This window comes from Heterodontus francisci, chromosome 14 (assembly GCF_036365525.1).
Source record: "Heterodontus francisci isolate sHetFra1 chromosome 14, sHetFra1.hap1, whole genome shotgun sequence".
Taxonomy (NCBI): domain Eukaryota; kingdom Metazoa; phylum Chordata; class Chondrichthyes; order Heterodontiformes; family Heterodontidae; genus Heterodontus; species Heterodontus francisci.
Genome location: NC_090384.1, coordinates 67,190,077 through 67,208,605, shown reverse-complemented (window position 1 = coordinate 67,208,605; position 18,529 = coordinate 67,190,077). Strand labels below are relative to the sequence as shown.

At 45.2% G+C, this 18,529-nt stretch overlaps 1 protein-coding gene across 1 annotated transcript in view; it reads left to right on the top strand.

The window, feature by feature from the left end:
* Nucleotides 1-18,529, top strand: part of LOC137377096 (low-density lipoprotein receptor-related protein 5-like) — a 270,969-nt gene that overhangs the window by 116,161 nt on the left and 136,279 nt on the right. The window contains exon 5 of the mRNA XM_068046392.1: nt 17,273-17,404. Within this exon, the coding sequence (XP_067902493.1) occupies nt 17,273-17,404 (132 nt within the window). The remainder of the gene's footprint in view (nt 1-17,272; nt 17,405-18,529) is intronic.

The window sequence follows — 18,529 nt, the reverse complement described above, 5'->3', positions numbered from 1 at the left end:
CTTGCTTTTGCGTTGTGCTCCAGCTGTGGTGGAGGTAGGCTGCTGACCTTGCTGCCCCATTGGCTTTGGATAACCTTGGCGTTCGTCCTCTGGCTGCCTGAGGCCTGGAGGCCCAGCATATTGAGGGCATCCTGCACAAATACAGGAGCCTTCTCTGTCATAAACTCCCAGATGCATCAGGCATCTGCTTCTCCTCCATTTTAAGGCACGCTTGTACCTCCCTGCTCACTGGCGGTTTCTCCAGGCATCTCATCTCGGTAACGGAGGTGGCGATGGCATGCAGGTCCGTACGCATCTCTGGCATCCACTGATTGATCTGCTGGATATGGCTGTCCAATCTCTCAATGGAGGAAGCCAAGTGCACACCCGCCGAAGACAAGGTGGCACTCATGGCCTGGATGGACGCCTCCATTGTCCGTGCCAGGGGTGCGCATAGCCTCTGGAAGATCCGCCAGATGTTCCCACACCTCACGCTGCAGCTCCAGCTTCTGCTGCCTTGCTGACGACTCCAGAGGCATGCCATCAGCCTGAGGCTCAGCATCACCCTGGCTTCCCACAGTCTCCGAGTGTTGGTGGCCTCTGCTGTCACAGCCTCCGTCAGCTGCTCAGGCGCGTCTGTGGTGTGCTCACCAGGTTGTGACCCCACATCTACTCGCAAGCGGATAGCCACCACCATCTGCGCTAATGGTGGGTGTGGGGAAATGATGTGGCAGTGCATCCTCTGAGATCCCCTCCTCCTCCTCAGAGGTGGATGGCTGTCCCTGAGTCATTGGAACTGTTTGGTCTTGTCTTTGACCTGCATGAAGATTAGTTAGAGGGAAATGCACATTCCATCATGTTCTTCAGACTACTCCTAGTGTGGAGTTCCATGTGACCAGTGGTGAACTTGCCTTCTCCAGAGGCTCTCTTGTGCCCATCCATTGGGCCACTCTCTCTGTCGTGTCTCTATTCCTGCCTCCCATCTGCATTGTAACAGCCTCCATGCTGCACTTCGATTTCGAAAGCCTCCTCCTCCTCCATTGAGGTCAGGGTGGTAAGGTAAGGGACCCTGCCATTGGTCTTTTGGCCCTTTCTTAGGCATTGTGCTTGCAGGAGAGGTCTACATACATAAATGACCATTGTTAGCTGCCCGCCACAGACAAGCACCGAGCCTATCCTGGTGGCAGCCTGATTGTCCATGATGATGTCACAGGAATGCCTCCTGCATGTGGCCACTCAAGTGGCAGTGTTAGTGTCAACTCCGATGGACCGGGGACATTCGCTGAGAGGCTGCCATTCCTATGATAGGCAATATTGCTGATTGGCCCCATTGCCACTGACCGAATTGTCATTCCCTTTCTACCAATCTCACCCTCATGCATAGTCACATGTAAGGCTGTAAGGAAGGCAATGTGTGGTACACTCACCTTGAGTGATCACATGAGGTCATTAACCCATTTGTAACACTGCAGCTAGGTTCGAGGGACAACCACACAACTATTGACCTCTTCTGCGATCTTCATCTAGACTTGCTTGGTCTGGCAGACTGGTCTCTTCCTCCCGTCCTGGGGAAAGAGGAATCCCCCACCCCCTTACTTGCCAAGAGGCGAACCTGCAGGGAGGCATCACTGAACTGTGGGGCCACACAGGAACATCCTTATGCTATTCCTTCGCAAGCCGCTTTCCACAAGGTTTCAGTAGGTGCAATCTTACTTGGAGGAGCGATTTGAGAGAGTGATGGCCATATATTAAATATGGCCTCCTCTGCCTCCCGGAGGTTAATTGGCTGACTGCCACAGAATTCCGTTTTCCAGCACACCCCTCTGCCTGAGCAGCAGTGGGACCTTGGACCTTGCCACAAAATTCAGCCCATCATTTCAGCCTGTTCCTGTTCCACTGAACTGATTTCTTCCTATCTTGTCTCTTTTTTCTTCTCCCCTTATCCAGTCTCTTACCACCGACATTCATGACTCTTCTGATGCCCTCCATCAACAGGTTCCTCTTCAACATGGACGTCCACCCTCTCTACACCTCCATCCCCCACCAGGACAGTCTGAGGGCTCTCTGCTTCTTCCTTGAACAGAGGCCCAGCCAGTCTCCATCCACCACCACCCTCCTCCGCCTGGCTGAACTTATTCTTACATTGAACAACTTCTCCTTCAATTTTTCTCACTTCCTCCAAATGAAAGGTGTTGCTATGGGTACCTGCATGGGCCCTAGCTATATCTACCTTTTCATGGGATATGTGAAACATTCCTTGTTCAGTTATACTCAGGGTCCCCTCCCTCACCTCTTTTTCTGGTATATTGATGACTGTATTGGTGCTGTTTCCTGCTCTCACCCTGAACTGGAAAATTTTCATCACCTTTGCTTCCAATTTTCACCTTCTCTAACCTTCACATTGTCCATCTTCATCTGTTCCCTTCCCTTTCTTGACTTCTCTGTCTCCATTTCTGGGGATAGGCTATCAGCGAATATTCACTATAAGCTCAGAGACTCCCACAGCAACCTTGACTACACTTCCTCACACTCTATTTCCTGTAAGGACTCCATTCTTCCAGTTTCTATGTCACCTTCACATCTGTTCTGATAACGCAACCTTCCATTCCAGCGTTTCTGATTTGTTTTTCATTTTCCTCACCCGAGGATTCCCCCCCACCATGGTTGACAGGACCCTTGACCATGTCCATCCCATTTCCTGCACTTCTAATCTCACCCCTTCCCCTCTGTGCCAGAGCAACAATAGGGTTCTTCTTGTCTTCACCTTCCATCCCACCAGCCTCCATATTTAATGGAACATCCTCCGCCATTTCTGCCACCTCCATTGTGAGGCCACCAAACACATCTTCCCCTGCCCTCCCATTTCAGCATTCTGAAGGGACTGTTCCCTCTGCGACACCCTGCGTCCACTCCTCAGTCACTCCCCTTCTCATGGCACCTTTGCATGCAAGCGCAGGAGATGCAACACTGCCCTTTCACCACCTCCCCTCTGACCACCTAAGGCTCCAAACACTCCCTCCAGGTGAAACAATGATTTGCATGTTCTTTTGGGCCTCCTTATCTCGAGAGACAATGGATACGCGCCTGGAGGTGGTCAGTGGTTTGTGAAGCAGCGCCTGGAGTGGCTATAAAGGCCAATTCTGGAGTGACAGGCTCTTCCACAGGTGCTGCAGAGAAATTTGTTTGTTGGGGCTGTTGCACAGTTGGCTCTCCCCTTGCGCCTCTGTCTTTTTTCCTGCCAACTACTAAGTCTCTTCGACTCGCCACAATTTAGCCCTGTCTTTATGGCTGTCCGCCAGCTCTGGCGAATGCTGGCAACTGACTCCCACGACTTGTGATCAATGTCACACGATTTCATGTCGCGTTTGCAGACGTCTTTATAACGGAGACATGGACGGCCGGTGGGTCTGATACCAGTGGCGAGCTCGCTGTACAATGTGTCTTTGGGGATCCTGCCATCTTCCATGCGGCTCACATGGCCAAGCCATCTCAAGCGCCGCTGACTCAGTAGTGTGTATAAGCTGGGGGTGTTGGCCCCTTCAAGGACTTCTGTGTTGGAGATATAGTCCTGCCACCTGATGCCAAGTATTCTCCGAAGGCAGCGAAGATGGAATGAATTGAGACGTCGCTCTTGGCTGGCATACGTTGTCCAGGCCTCGCTGCCGTAGAGCAAGGTACTGAGGACACAGGCCTGATACACTCGTACTTTTGTGTTCCGTGTCAGTGCGCCATTTTCCCACACTCTCTTGGCCAGTCTGGACATAGCAGTGGAAGCCTTACCCATGCGCTTGTTGATTTCTGCATCTAGAGACAGGTTACTGGTGATAGTTGAGCCTAGGTAGGTGAACTCTTGAACCACTTCCAGAGCGTGGTCGCCAATATTGATGGATGGAGCATTTCTGACATCCTGCCCCATGATGTTCGTTTTCTTGAGGCTGATGGTTAGGCCAAATTCATTGCAGGCAGACGCAAACCTGTCGATGAGACTCTGCAGGCATTCTTCAGTGTGAGATGTTAAAGCAGCATCGTCAGCAAAGAGGAGTTCTCTGATGAGGACTTTCCGTACTTTGGACTTCGCTCTTAGACGGGCAAGGTTGAACAACCTGCCCCCTGATCTTGTGTGGAGGAAAATTCCTTCTTCTTGGATTTGAACGCATGTGAAAGCAGCAGGGAGAAGAAAATCCCAAAAAGTGTGGGTGCGAGAACACAGCCCTGTTTCACACCACTCAGGATAGGAAAGGGCTCTACTTTCAATTTGGTACACTGTACTCACCGCTCACAATGCAGTCTGCTCTACACTGGTGAAACCAGATTGGGTGAACACATTGTGGAACACTGCCATCCTGTCTAAGCATGACCCCGAGCTTCCGGTCACCAGTCATTTTAATTCTCTGCCTGGCTCTCACACTGACCTCATCCTCCTGCAGTGTTCCAATGAAGCTCAACGTAAGCTCGAGGAACAGCACCTCATCTTTCAGTTAGCACTTTACAGCCTTCCAAACTCAACGTTGAGTTCAACAATTTCAGTCCTTAATCTCTGCCCCTGTTTTTCTTTGCTTTTCAGGTTTTAATTTTAGTCTTGCTTTTTCCCTTGTTTTTGCTTTTGGCTGGCAGCAGATCATCATTCTACTGTTCACACCTCCTCGAAACACATTTTTTGTTTCTTTACTTGTCCCATTATCACTCCCTTTGGCCCTGCAGCACCAACTCTTTTGTCATTTAATCTCTCCAGTCTTCCAGCCTACCACAGACCTTCCCTTTTGTTCTTTTCCCAGTTCTGATGAAAGGTCATTGACCTGAAACGTGATCTCTGTTTATCTCTCCACAGATGCTGCCTGACTGGCTGAGTACTTCCGCACTTTCCGTTTTTATTTCAGATTTCCAGCATCTGAAGTATTGTGTTTTTGTATTAGACCAGAATTAGACCTTTTCTAAAACACACACTAAATTCGGCTTCTGTTAGAAAATGCATCCACTCCAAAGTTTTCCATGTATGCAAATTAGATAATAATACAGGGAAAGCTGCATCCCAGAAATACTGCCATTTACAACAGAATTGCAGCTGACTTAAGTTTGAGGATCAGGGTGTTTGGCTTTACTGTGCTATCATGAGTTTCTAGACACTGAGGTGGCCTTTGTAGCAGGCCTTCTGAGTCCTGGGGGGACCCTTCAGAAGGCTGCATTGTCACTGCATCTGCAGCCTGGCCCAATATCCTGACGTACATGTGCGGGTTTCTGAGGGAGTTGGCTGGAAAGGTCACCAGGAACAAGGATGGCAGCACAAAGCCACTTTCTGACACACCACTTGTGCTTGGTCCTGGGTCTGAGTTCCCATTGGTCAGGAGGGAAGACCTGATTGTATTACTTGGATCCTGCATACCCTGACAGATGGCACCCTGAATTTTTTAGAGGTTGGTTGCCATCATTCTCTCCAGTTGCTCCCCCATGGCCTGAAGGCCACTGATCAAAGCATCCTTTTTGGATGCAATGACTGATCTGGATGCATCACTACCAAGGGGGAGCTGATATAGGTGTTTCTGGTGCCATCATTTGCTCCAAGTTGTGCTACATGGTATTAACCTCTTCTTGGATATTGACAACAAGGATGGCATGTGTCTTAACTGTGACCCGTCCCATATGTCTCAGGTCCTTTGAGATTGTCTTCAGTACCTCTGTGTGAATGATGCCAAGCCAGCATTCCTCTTTTAGAACAGGATCCTGGAGATATAAGGGCCCTGGCGATCTCCATGCCCCTCTCTATATTTAAATTAGCTGAATCTGCAATTTAAAATGAGGTAAGTGCTTTGAACTGAACAGTCCATCAGAATCTTAAGCCCATTTTGTTTCCATCCTTGTCACTTAACTGTAATGAGTTCCTTTATGTTATCTGATGCAACATAAATGAGATGCGTGGAGTCCAGTTTGCTGGAGATCTCGAACAGGTTTATTACAACTAAACTATTAGACAGTACAGAGCTAACTATTTACAGAACCTTACTCTGGGTGTTACAGTTAGAACATAGAACATAGAACATTACAGCGCAGTACAGGCCCTTCAGCCCTCGATGTTGCACCGACCTGTGAAACCATCTGACCTACACTATTCCATTTTCATCCATATGTCTATCCAATGACCACTTAAATGCCCTTAAAGTTGGCGAGTCTACTACTGTTGCAGGCAGGGCGTTCCACGCCCCTACTACTCTGAGTAAAGAAACTACCTCTGTCATCTGTCCTATATCTATCACCCTCAACTTAAAGCTATGTCCCCTCGTGTTTGCCATCACCATCCGCGGAAAAAGACTCTCGCTATCCACCCTATCTAACCCTCTGATTATCTTATATGTCTCTATTAAGTCACCTCTCCTCCTCCTTCTCTCTAACGAAAACAACCTCAAGTCCCTCAGCCTTTCCTCGTAAGACCTTCCCTCCATACCAGGCAACATCCTAGTAAATCTCCTCTGCACCCTTTCCATAACTTCCACATCCTTCCTATAATGCGGTGACCAGAACTGCACGCAATACTCCAGGTGCGGTCTCATCAGAGTTTTGTACAGCTGCAGCATGACCTCGTGGCTCCTAAACTCGATCCCCCTACTAATAAAAGCTAACACACCATATGCCTTCTTAACAGCCCTATTAACCTGGGTGGCAACTTTCAGGGATTTATGTACCTGGACACCAAGATCTCTCTGCTCATCTACACTACCAAGAATCTTCCCATTAGCCCAGTACTCTGCATTCCTGTTACTCCTTCCAAAGTGAATCACCTCACACTTTTCCGCATTAAACTCCATTTGCCATCTCTCAGCCCAGCTCTGCAGCCTATCTATGTCCCTCTGTAACCTACAACATCCTTCGGCACTATCCACAACTCCACCGACCTTCGTGTCATCCGCAAATTTACTAACCCACCCTTCTACACCCTCATCCAGGTCATTTATAAAAATAACAAACAGCAGTGGCCCCAAAACAGATCCTTGCGGTACACCACTAGTAATTAAACTCCAGGATGAACATTTGCCATCAACCACCACCCTCTGTCTTCTTTCAGCTTGCCAATTTCTGATCCAAAGCACTAAATCACCTTCAATCCCATACTTCTGTATTTTCTGCAATAGCCTACCATGGGGAACCTTATCAAACGCCTTACTGAAATCCATATACACCACATCCACGGCTTTACCCTCATCCACCTGTTTGGTCATCTTCTCAAAAAACTCAATAAGATTTGTGAGGCACGACCTACCCTTCACAAAACGGTGCTGACTATCTCTAATAAACTTATTCTTTTCAAGATGATTATAAATCCTATCTCTTATAACCTTTTCCAACATTTTACCCACAACCGAAGTAAGGCTCACAGGTCTATAATTACCAGGGCTGTCTCTACTCCCCTTCTTGAACAAGGGGACAACATTTGCTATCCTCCAGTCTTCCGGCACTATTCCTGTCGACAATGACGAAATAAAGATCAAGGTCAAAGGGTCTGCAATCTCCTCCCTGGCTTCCCAGAGAATCCTAGGATAAATCCCATCTGGCCCAGGGGACTTATCTATTTTCACACTTTCCAAAATTGCTAACACCTCCTCCTTGTGAACCTCAATCCCATCTATCCTAGTAGTCTGTATCTCAGTATTCTCCTCGACAACATTTTCTTTCTCTACTGTAAATACTGACGAAAAATATTCATTTAACGCTTCCCCTATCTCCTCTGATTCCACACACAACTTCCCACTACTATCCTTGATTGGCCCTAATCTAACTCTAGTCATTCTTTTATTCCTGATATACCTATAGAAAGCCTTAGGGTTTTCCTTGATCCTATCCGCCAATGACTTCTCGTGTCCTCTCCTCGCTCTTCTTAGCTCTCCCTTTAGATCCTTCCTGGCTAGCTTGTAACTCTCAAGCGCCCTAACTGAGCCTTCACGTCTCATCCTAACATAAGCCTTCTTCTTCCTCTTGACAAGCGCTTCAACGTCTTTAGTAAACCATGGCTCCCTTGCTTGACAACTTCCTCCCTGCCTGACCGGTACATACTTATCAAGGACACGCAGTAGCTGCTCCTTGAATAAGCTCCACATTTCAATTGTGCCCATCCCCTGCAGTTTCCTTCCGCATCCTAAATCTTGCCTAATCGCATCATAATTTCCTTTCCCCCAGCTATAATTCTTGCCCTGCGGTATATACCTGTCCCTGCCCATCGCTAAGGTAAACCTAACCGAATTGTGATCACTATCACCAAAGTGCTCACTTACATCTAAATCTAACACCTGGCCGGGTTCATTACCCAGTACCAAATCCAATGTGGCATCGCCCCTGGTTGGCCTGTCTACATACTGTGTCAGAAAACCCTCCGGCACACACTGGACAAAAACTGACCCATCTAAAGTACTCGAACTATAGTATTTCCAGTCAATATTTGGAAAGTTAAAGTCCCCCATAACAACTACCGTGTTACACTCGCTCCTGTCGAGAATCATCTTCGCTATCCTTTCCTCTACATCTCTGGAACTATTCGGAGGTCTATAGAAAACTCCCAACAGGGTGACCTCTCCTCTCCTCGGCCCATACTACCTCAGTAGACGAGTCCTCAAACGTCCTTTCTGCCGCCGTAATACTCTCCTTGATTGACAATGCCACACCCCCCCTTCTTTTACCATCTTAGCTGTTCTTACTGAAACATCTAAATCCCGGAACCTGCAACATCCATTCCTGTCCCTGCTCTACCCATGTCTCCGAAATGGCCACAACATTGAGATCCCAGGTACCAACCCATGCTGCAAGCTCACCCACCTTATTCCGGATGCTCCTGGCGTTGAAGTAGACACACTTTAAACCAGGTTCTTGCTTGCCAGTGCCCTCTTGCGTCCTTGTAACCTTATCCCTGACCCCACTACTCTCAACATCGTGTACACTGGAACTACAATTTAGGTTCCCATCCCCCTGCTGAATTAGTTTAACCCCCCCCGAAGAGCACTAGCAAATCTCCCCCCCAGGATATTGGTACCCCTCTGGTTCAGGTGAAGACCATCCTGTTTGTAGAGGTCCCACCTACCCCAGAAAGAGCTCCAATTATCCAGGAAACCAAAACCCTCCCTCCTACACCATCCCTGCAGCCACGTGTTCAACTCCTCTCTCTCCCTATTCCTCGCTTCGCTAGCATGTGGCACGGGCAACAACCCAGAGATAACAACACTGTTTGTTCTCGCTCTAAGCTTCCACCCTAGCTCCCTGAATTTCTGCCTTAAATCCCCATCTCTCTTCCTACCTATGTCGTTGGTGCCTATGTGGACCACGACTTGGGGCTGCTCCCCCTCCCCCTTAAGGATCCCAAAAACACGATCCGAGACATCACGAACCCTGGCACCTGGGAGGCAACACACCAACCGTGAGTCTCTCTCGTTCCCACAGAACCTCCTATCTGTTCCCCTAACTATGGAGTCCCCAATGACTAATGCTCTGCTCCTCTTCCCCCTTCCCTTCTGAGCAACAGGGACAGACCCTGTGCCAGAGACCTGTACCCCATTGCTTACCCCTGGTAAGTCCCCCCCCCCCCCCACCCCAACAGTATCCAAAACGGTATACCTGTTGTTGAGGGAAACGGCCACAGGGGATCCCTGCACTGCCTGCTGGTTCCCTCTCCTTCCCCTGACGGTAACCCATCTACCTACTTCTTTTACCTGAGGTGTGACTACCTCCCTATAACTCCTCTCAATAACCCCCTCCGCCTCCCGAATGATCCGAAGTTCCTCCAGCTCCAGTTCCCTAACGCGGTTCTCGAGGAGCTGGAGTTGGGTGCACTTCCCGCAGATGTGGTCTCTGCCGTTCACAATGGGATCAGCCCGCTCCCACATCATGCAGCTACAGCACATCACCTGCCCAGCCATCTCTACTTAGTTAATTACTTTATTAATTTATATAAATTTATGAGCTAAATACTTTGATTCTTCTCTGCTGTGGTCTCTTTCAAATAACCAATTAATAGATAAGTCAAAAAAGTAAAAGAAGAAAGTAAATTTTTACCAATCACACGATGCAGAAGAAATAAAATAAAAAGCTTACCTTATCAACACACCATAGTCCTTTTTTTTTGGTTAGAGGGGGAGGGTGGGTGGGAGACACTACATGTGTCGTGTCTCGGGTTCAGCCACTGCCCAGATATATAGGTTTTGACTTACCCAGCAGTCCCCTGGTCCTCCGAAACAAAAGGGAATTAACTTTAACTTTAAACTGAAACTGACCTCCCAGCTGATAGTTCGCTCCGCACTCTCCGCTTCTGAAAAAGCTGCTGCATCCAAAAGAAAGTTATTTTAAACTGCCCAAATATATAGATTTTGACTTACCCAGCAGTCCCCTGGTCCTCCGAAACAAAAGGGAATTAACTTTAACTTTAAACTGAAACTGACCTCCCAGCTGATAGTTCGCTCCACACTCTCCGCTTCTGAAAAAGCTGCTGCAACCAAAAGAAAGTTATTTTAAACGTGATGTGTCAGGTTCATCATGTGGAACGCCTGGTCGTCTTCTGGCTGAGAATTACTCCTCATTGAGTCTTGTCTCAGGACTGTTGCGGTGCAGACTTTGTGTAGCGGCTTGCATTTACGCAGGTCTCTGGTGCTTCTTGCTGCTGTTGCCCTGTTGCTGTGCCTGTCTTCTGTTTGCCTGCGTCCTACTGTGACTTCTGACTGTGTCGTTGAAGCCAGATGTCTCGAATAGGTGGGCCCAGTGTCCTTTTGCACCGCACGCCTTGCACAGGTCACAAAATGCAGGGCAATTCTGCAGTGAGTGGGACAGACCGCACTTACCACACAGCTTGCTTGCTCTTTTTGACCTAGTTATGGTGCCAATACTGTTGGCTATACCTAGTGCTTGCAGGTGCTGTTGTCCAACTGCAATGGCTTTGTATTTCCTGCCATCTTCCAGCAGTGCATCGATGCTGTGACCTTCCTTTTTCCCCAAGAGGTCTTTCTGAATCACTTCAATGAGTGTTGATATAATCATCAGTTCCATTATTCGGTCTCACAGCTCAGCTTCTGTGAAATCTCATTTGTTGCCCTTACTATGGCATCTACTGATGAACTGGTCTGTTGATTCCTGTGGCTTTTGCCTGTAGGACATCAATTCCAGGCAGTGAATTCTAAAATTCACGTGTAATCAGAGCTGATCTTCTAGCATTCTCCATATCTTTGTGGGAGCTTTCAGGTCCTTGTCAGATAATCCAGAGGTGTTGTTTCTGTGTAATCTCTCATTTCCAATTGCTATCAGTATTTTTAGAGCTTGTTTCTTTGGTTCAACCATTGCTTGATCTGTGAAGCATAACTGTATTCTTTGGTTGAACAGTTGGAACTCAGATAGGATATTCAAGGCCTTCCAGTTCATGCTGGGAAATTTGATATCCGTCTTCCCACTGTTCTTTTGCTTAAAAAACTTGCTTTAAGACTTGTTCGATGATTCTGCACTGTTTCCCCTTTAAGAAACTCTGTTTCTAGCTGCTCTAGCTGCTTTGATTGACAGGAGCAGGCGTTTGCTCGTGCTATGTGTATTTACCTTGCTTTCGGCACTTAAGCCTGTTCTGTTTACACAATAGGCAGTTCAATAGCCCTTTTTTAGAGTGGTTTGTGCAGATGCAGTTTAGGGTTGCCTGTGAACTTCACAGAAGATAATCTTCTGTGTTGGGTCTTTCACAATGTGTTAGTGACTTCCTGTGAACCCCATTTGGCTTTCCAAGCTTCATCAAGGTTGAAGTCGCATTGTTGAAGGTTGAATGCGCGGGTCCAAAAGGGTTTATGCAACTTCAGGTGGTGTTGGGGACGTTTTTGAGGTCCTGGTGAATGGGTTGATGTGCATTTTCCCTGATTGGCTAGAATTTCCGAGGGTTGTGGCTTCATGGTGAATGGATGGGACAGTGATGTGCAACAGTAACATAGCTTTACTGTTGAGGAAAATGCTGCTAGGAAATTTATTATAGATTCCATACTTAACTGAACAGGCCAGCACCGGCTGGAGTTTTTTTTGCAGCCCCAAAAGAAACATAGCAATAAAAACAAAAAGAATTCTGGGCCTTTTATTTGAACAGTCTCCAGTGGTTCCTTTAAGGATGATGGTTGGTTAGGCCATTCGTTGTCTGGTAAAATTAGGTGGGGTATGCATGTTGAACACTGTGCCCATTAGTACCTTCATTTTATCCTGGTCATTCATTCGGTGTAGAACTCTGATTTGCCTGTTTCAGGCCAAGCCCATATGGCATCCACTGCTCCTCCATTGCAGTTCAGACTTAGTAGATCATCTTAGTAGATGAAAGTTGGTGGTCTAACACTGATTTTACACCAGAACAATGGGTGGCCATGAATTGAATTTCTACCTCATTGTAAATTTAAATTCTTAGTTGCTAAAAATAGTCTCTATTTTTGTAGCAAGTCTGACTTCTTCTACAGCTGTGATGGTAATGAAACAAAATTATCATCTAAAATGTTAGCATCTTAGCTTGAAAGCCTGTTCCAAATTTGGGATATATTTTCTCCTGTTCTATTTCAGTCATTACCACAGAACATTAGTAGCCAGTACAACTGCTTTAAGATAGGATATGTAAACTAGTTCTGCACTGTTCAGAAGCTGAATTATCCAGTGTAATTTTAATTTCCATTAAAAGTTGTCATCTTTACAAGAATACTGAATTAAGTTTTCAGATTTGTCACTAAGAACAAAGTGGGGCAGAGTACAGTAATCGGTAAGCTGTTGAAGATCTCCTGACAACGCAAAGCTATCTAGTGGTTGGGTTGTCAATAAACACGTACATTAAAAATTTACTTTGCTTCATGTTTCCATTTCTGCCCTCCTCCAACCATTTCCATTCCAATCTCAAAATGTCTGTATGATAGCCAGTGCAGAAAGCTAATTCAAAAACAAGAACCATGCCAAGATTCTTGCTGTCAGTGAAAGCCTAGGTAGATCAACCCAAAAAAAAAATCCCCTTGTGTAGCCAAACACTGTGGTAGTGAAATTCAAATTCCAGTTTTAATGAAATAACTGGTGATTGCTCTTTCTCTCCTGTTGATGAAAACTAGTTCTTAGGAATCATACATATTCATATTTCATTAGTGTACTGTTAATTAAGGAGGAAAACAAGCATCTCTCTTTTTTTAGAGGGATCATATGGGCAAGTTTCTTCTCAGGATTAATTTCAGTTCCCTTCAAAGTAGGCCTTCTTATGATGTGGTGAAATTTTCATCTGCCTTAAACTGTTTTGTACATCAGGTTGATTCACAATTGAAAAAACATTCACAGCAAAACGAGTAAGTCAATATCAACACAATCCAAATCCAAAATCAAGAAAGCCTGTCCAAAAAAAACACAGCACTTTATTTGTACAATGTTTAATTTCACATCGCGGCAATTAAATAAAATTGTTCTTTGTCATGCCACATAAAGCTAATCTCTTTCATCACGCCAGCCTTGCAAATTTTCAGTTTTATGAGTCACTTCCAGCCTTCCTGTTCCAAGGATATTTGAATCTTAATTAGGGAAGTCAGGAATAATGCAGTAGAAAATCAAAGACTGCATTTTGAGTGCAAGCAAAGGTGTCTTTTGAAACAAAGAAAAATGCTGTATCTATCCAATCCTATTTTATTTGCATTCTAGTTAGAAATGGGACTGGAAGATCAATATATAAATATGAGGAATAGATAGGAAGAAACTTTTTTCCCTTAGTGGAGATGTCAAAAGCCAGGGGGCATAGATTTAAGGTAAGGGGCAGGAGGTTTAGAGGGGATTCGAAGAAAAGGTTTTTCACCCAAAGGGTGGTTGGAATCTGGAACACACTGCCTGAAAGGGTGGTAGAGGCAGGAACCCTCACAACATTTAAGAAGTGTTTAGATGAGCACTTGAAACAGCATAGCATACAAGGTTACGGGCCAAGTGCTGGAAAATGGGATTAGAATCGATAGGTGCTTGATGGCCGGCATGGACACGATGGGCCGAAGGGCCTGTTTCTGTGCTGTGTAACTCTATGACCTGAACAGGCAGAGTAGAGGACAGGAAAGGGTCACATGAAAAATTGGGACCAGTTAAGTGAGTGAGTTGCTGATCCAAACAAAGCTAAAAAGGTTCCAAATTTGTTATGATAAATCTGTACTGAGTTAGATAGTGATAAGGTTGAGACTGTCAGGAGTGTAAAGGAGCGGGCCTGAGATGGAGCACAGCAAGACCGGTAGCGGTGTAAAGGAGTGAAAGTACTGGGTGGAGAGGGAGCACAGTGAGACCAGCGGCAGTCTAAAGGAGTGGGCCGAGAGGGAGCACAGCAAAACGGTGAAAGTGTAAAGGAGCGGGCTGAGGAGCTGCACAGCGAGACCAGCGGCAGGATAAAGGAGCGGGTTGAGGAGGGGTACAGCGAGACTGGCAGCAGGATAAAGGAGCGGGTTGAGGGGGAGCACAGCGAGACCAGTGATGATGTAAAGGAGCGGGCCTGAGAGGGAGGTGCCAAGCAACTGCATTTAAAGTAAATCACGGTGTGACATCACAGGGAAGAAGGTAAGTGATTAGTGTGTATTTTTCTCTTTTCTCTCTAAACTAAGGTATTGGTTTAAATTATGAGCTGGGAACTTGAATATTTTTAATTGAGGTAGTGTAACAATAAATATTCTAATAGAATAAGCACAGAGCAGGACTAGAGGTATTAGTTTGAAAAGGGAATAGAGATGTTTTGTTTTAGTTCATGGATGGGCAGCTGTGACCTGTGGCTCGCAATTCTTGCAACATGTGGGAACTCTAGGATACTCCACGTGTCTTGGGCAACCACATGTGTAGGAAATATCTCCAGCTGCTTCAGCTCGAGCTCAGGAATTCCAAGCTTGAGGGACAGCCAGAATCACTGTGGAGCATCAGGGAGCAGGAGAGTTTTATGGACCGTACTTTCCAGGAGGTGGTCACCCCACAGGCAGGAGGAGTTCAGGATAGTAGGTGGGTGGCCATCCGGAAGTGTAAAAAGAGGCAGCAAGTGCAAGAATCTTTTGGGTGTGTGTTACTCAAATCAGTACTCTGCTTTGGATACTGCTGGGAGTGACGATACCTTGAAGGGGTGCAGTCCAGACCATGACACCAATGGGCAAGGGACTGTACAGGAGGGAGCAGCAAAGTGCAGATATGCAGTTCTAGGTGATTCCATAGTCAGGGGGACAGATAGGCATTTCTGTAACTGTTATCATAATCCCGCATTGTGTGTTGCCTCCCTGATGCCAGGGTAAAGGACATCATGGAGAGGGTACAGGATATTCTGCAGGGAGAAGGGAGTGAGCCAGAAGTTGTGTTACGTGTTGGTACCAACGACATAGAGAGGACACGTATTGAGGTCCTATGGTCAGATTTTCAGGAGCTCGGGAGAAAGTTAAACAATAGGACCTTGAAGGTAATAATCTCTGGATTACTCCCAGTGTACGTGTTTGTGAGAGTAGAAATAGGAAGATAGGGAGGATCAATGCATGTCAGTGTGATGCTAGGTATACAGGCCGTATGTCCCAAAGACTTGCGGATCGTATCAAACAACATGTCCCTTCTGCTGTTCGCAACGGGCAAGGTACAGGCCGTACCCAACCAGCCCGTGCTTGCAAAACTCAAAACACAGTGTCCAGCTATAGATGTGATTCTGCGATTGGACAACATTTGATAAATAATCCACAGTGTGCTAAGAATTACGCTGACAACCAATTTAAGATTGTCAGTAGGGCTCACAGTGTGGCGCACTTGCGCATACTGGAAGCTACATATATTAATACACAGGGCCCTGTTCTTTGCAGACAGAAAGAATATGTACAAACATTGCGACTGTTTCAGCTGCACAAAATATGTGACAGCCATTCGCTGGTTCATTGCTTAGGGCAATGCCTTGACCAATCAGAGTCAAGCTGCCTGGTTTAAATTTCAAACAAAGCTTGGTAGTTAACTGTCAGTCACTGTAAACTGGTGCATTCTCCATGGCAATGCCTCTACCAATCAGAGTTCACTCGTCAGCCAATCAGCACTCTCTTCTCAGGCACCATAAGTTGTTGTTTTCCCTGACATTGGTTATTCTTGCGGATAGTCCTGATGAGTGCAAGACGAAAAGCTTCGACAACATGTCTCTATTTTCAGCAATACTCAATTATATACTTAATGGCATAATTGTAAAGAGTGTGCAGAAACAGTAGGACCTGGGGGTGCATGTGCATAGATCTTTGAAGGTGCCAGGACATATTGAGAGAGTTGTTAGTAAAGCTTATAGGATCTTAGGCTTCATAAATAGAGGCATTGAGTACAAAAACAGGGAAGTTAAGCTGAACCTTTATAAAGCTCTGGTTAGGCCAAAACTGGAATGTTGCATCCAGTCCTGGTCACCACACTTTAGGAAAAATGTGAGAGTCCTTGAGAGGGTGCAGAGGAGATTTACCAGAATGATTCCAGGGATGGGGGATGTTAGTTACAAGGTTACGTTGGAAAATCTGGGGTTGTTCTCCTTGGAGCAAAGAAGATTGAGGTGAGATTTAATAAAGGTGTACAAGATTATGACAGGCTTAGATAAGTTAGACAAGGGAAAACTGTTCCCATTAACTAATGGTACAAGGACTAGGGGACATAGATTGAAGGTTTTGGGCAAGAGATGCAGGGGGAATATGAGGAAGAACCTTTCTACGCAGCGGGTGGTAATGACCTGGAACTCGCTCACAAGGGTGGTGGATGCGTAAACGATCAATGATTTCAAAAGTAAATTGGATGGCCATTTGAAGGAAATAAACTTGCAGGGCTACGGGGATGGAGTGGGGGGGATTGAGTGGGACTGACTGGATAGCTCCATAGAGAGCTGGCATGGACTCGATGGCCCGAATGGCCTCCTTCTGTGCCATAAATGACTTTATGACTCCAGGTGAGGGAGAGTGAGAAATCAGCCAATGTTTCCACTGCTGATCCCAGTTTAACAAACTCTGGAATATGCACGTGTATGGATAGGATGGGGTTTTGTATGGTGCACTGCACAGTTGAAAAATCTGTTTACACTTATTCACAAGCCTCGTACGTAAAGAACAGCTGCTTGTTTATGGTAGAAGAGGGAGTCACTGAAACCAATCTTGCCACTGTTTGCTCATCAGCAAAGAGTCAGTGCCTTCAGTAAAGGAGAGGAAGTGGAAAAGAGAAAATTAGTTAACATTTTATGCAGGAGATGGATACTTGATTCATTTTAACTTTGGTGTTAGACAGTTTGTTGAATTTGATTCCATCACTGGAAAAGACGTTCATTTTTTTTCCCCCTTTTACCCATCCTTTACAGTTCGCATCCCATGTGATGAAAGCAATGGAGGATGTTCTCACTTATGCCTACTGTCTCCAAAAGAACCATTCTTCAGATGTGCCTGCCCAACTGGTGTCCAGCTGGAGAAAGATGGAAAGATTTGTAAAAAAGGTAATAACTCCTATTGATATGACCAACTTAATTTTTGTAGTTTAGGAGAAAAGAGTGAGCATACTTTCACTGGTTTGAATTATGCTTGGATGAAACAAGTCTTTGGAAATTACGTGGATTTCACCTAATATTTGTTTTTGATTTTATTACTTATAATTTCCTGAGATCTTTCTCATCAAACGGTTGGACCTAAGACCTAATTCCGAAAAGGGGAAAAGTGAAAGTTTTCATTAATAGATGTTTAGCGCTTCATTTCAACAAAACTGGTAATTCCAAACAAATTTATTTTTAAGTAAATATTCTAAAAATAATTTCTCGAATTTCAAATAGAGTTTGTTTGAAGTGAAATTTTTCATGCCTGTACTTTACTCCTTATGTTTGCACTATTAAATTTGTCCAGCACGCAACATCCATCAGTTATATAGTTTATTTTTCTCCACCATTTTTATTTGATGTACCGGCAATACAAAAATGTAACTTCAAAATATTAATGTATTCATTAACAGATCTGGCTTAACAAATTGATAAAATATATATTGTGGTATTGTGCAGTTTTATTTTTAGGCGCAATCTAACTTTATTCTGATTATAGAATTTTGTAAAGTTTCAATGAGTTAAGTTTTCATATTTTGATGAAATGTTAATGCTTTCTATAAACATGTTCAAATTGATACCTTTAACATGCTTAAAATTTATATTGCATATTTTGTTTACATCCTTATTATTTTATGATTCTCATTTTGAATTTACACCCTCAGTGCTATACATTTTGACTGAAAATGCACTTCAGTTTACATGTGGAGTACATGAATAGTATTGCCAGGCTGGCATGCTTGTGGTGATTGCATTACTTTAATAGTCCTCCTTTCCTGTGTTACAAAATTTAATTAGCCAGTTATAATGCTAAATCTCCTAAATACAGGCCAGTTAGTTTAACAACAGTGGTGGGTAAGGTTTCAGGAACAATAATCAGGGAAAAAATTGACAGACACTTTGAGAGCTTTGAGTTAATTAAGGATAGCCAGCATGGATGTGTAAAAGGCAGATCATGCTTGACTAATCTAATTGAATGTTTTAATGAAGTAATAGAGAAGCTTGATGTAGGGAATGCAGTGGATTTTGTTT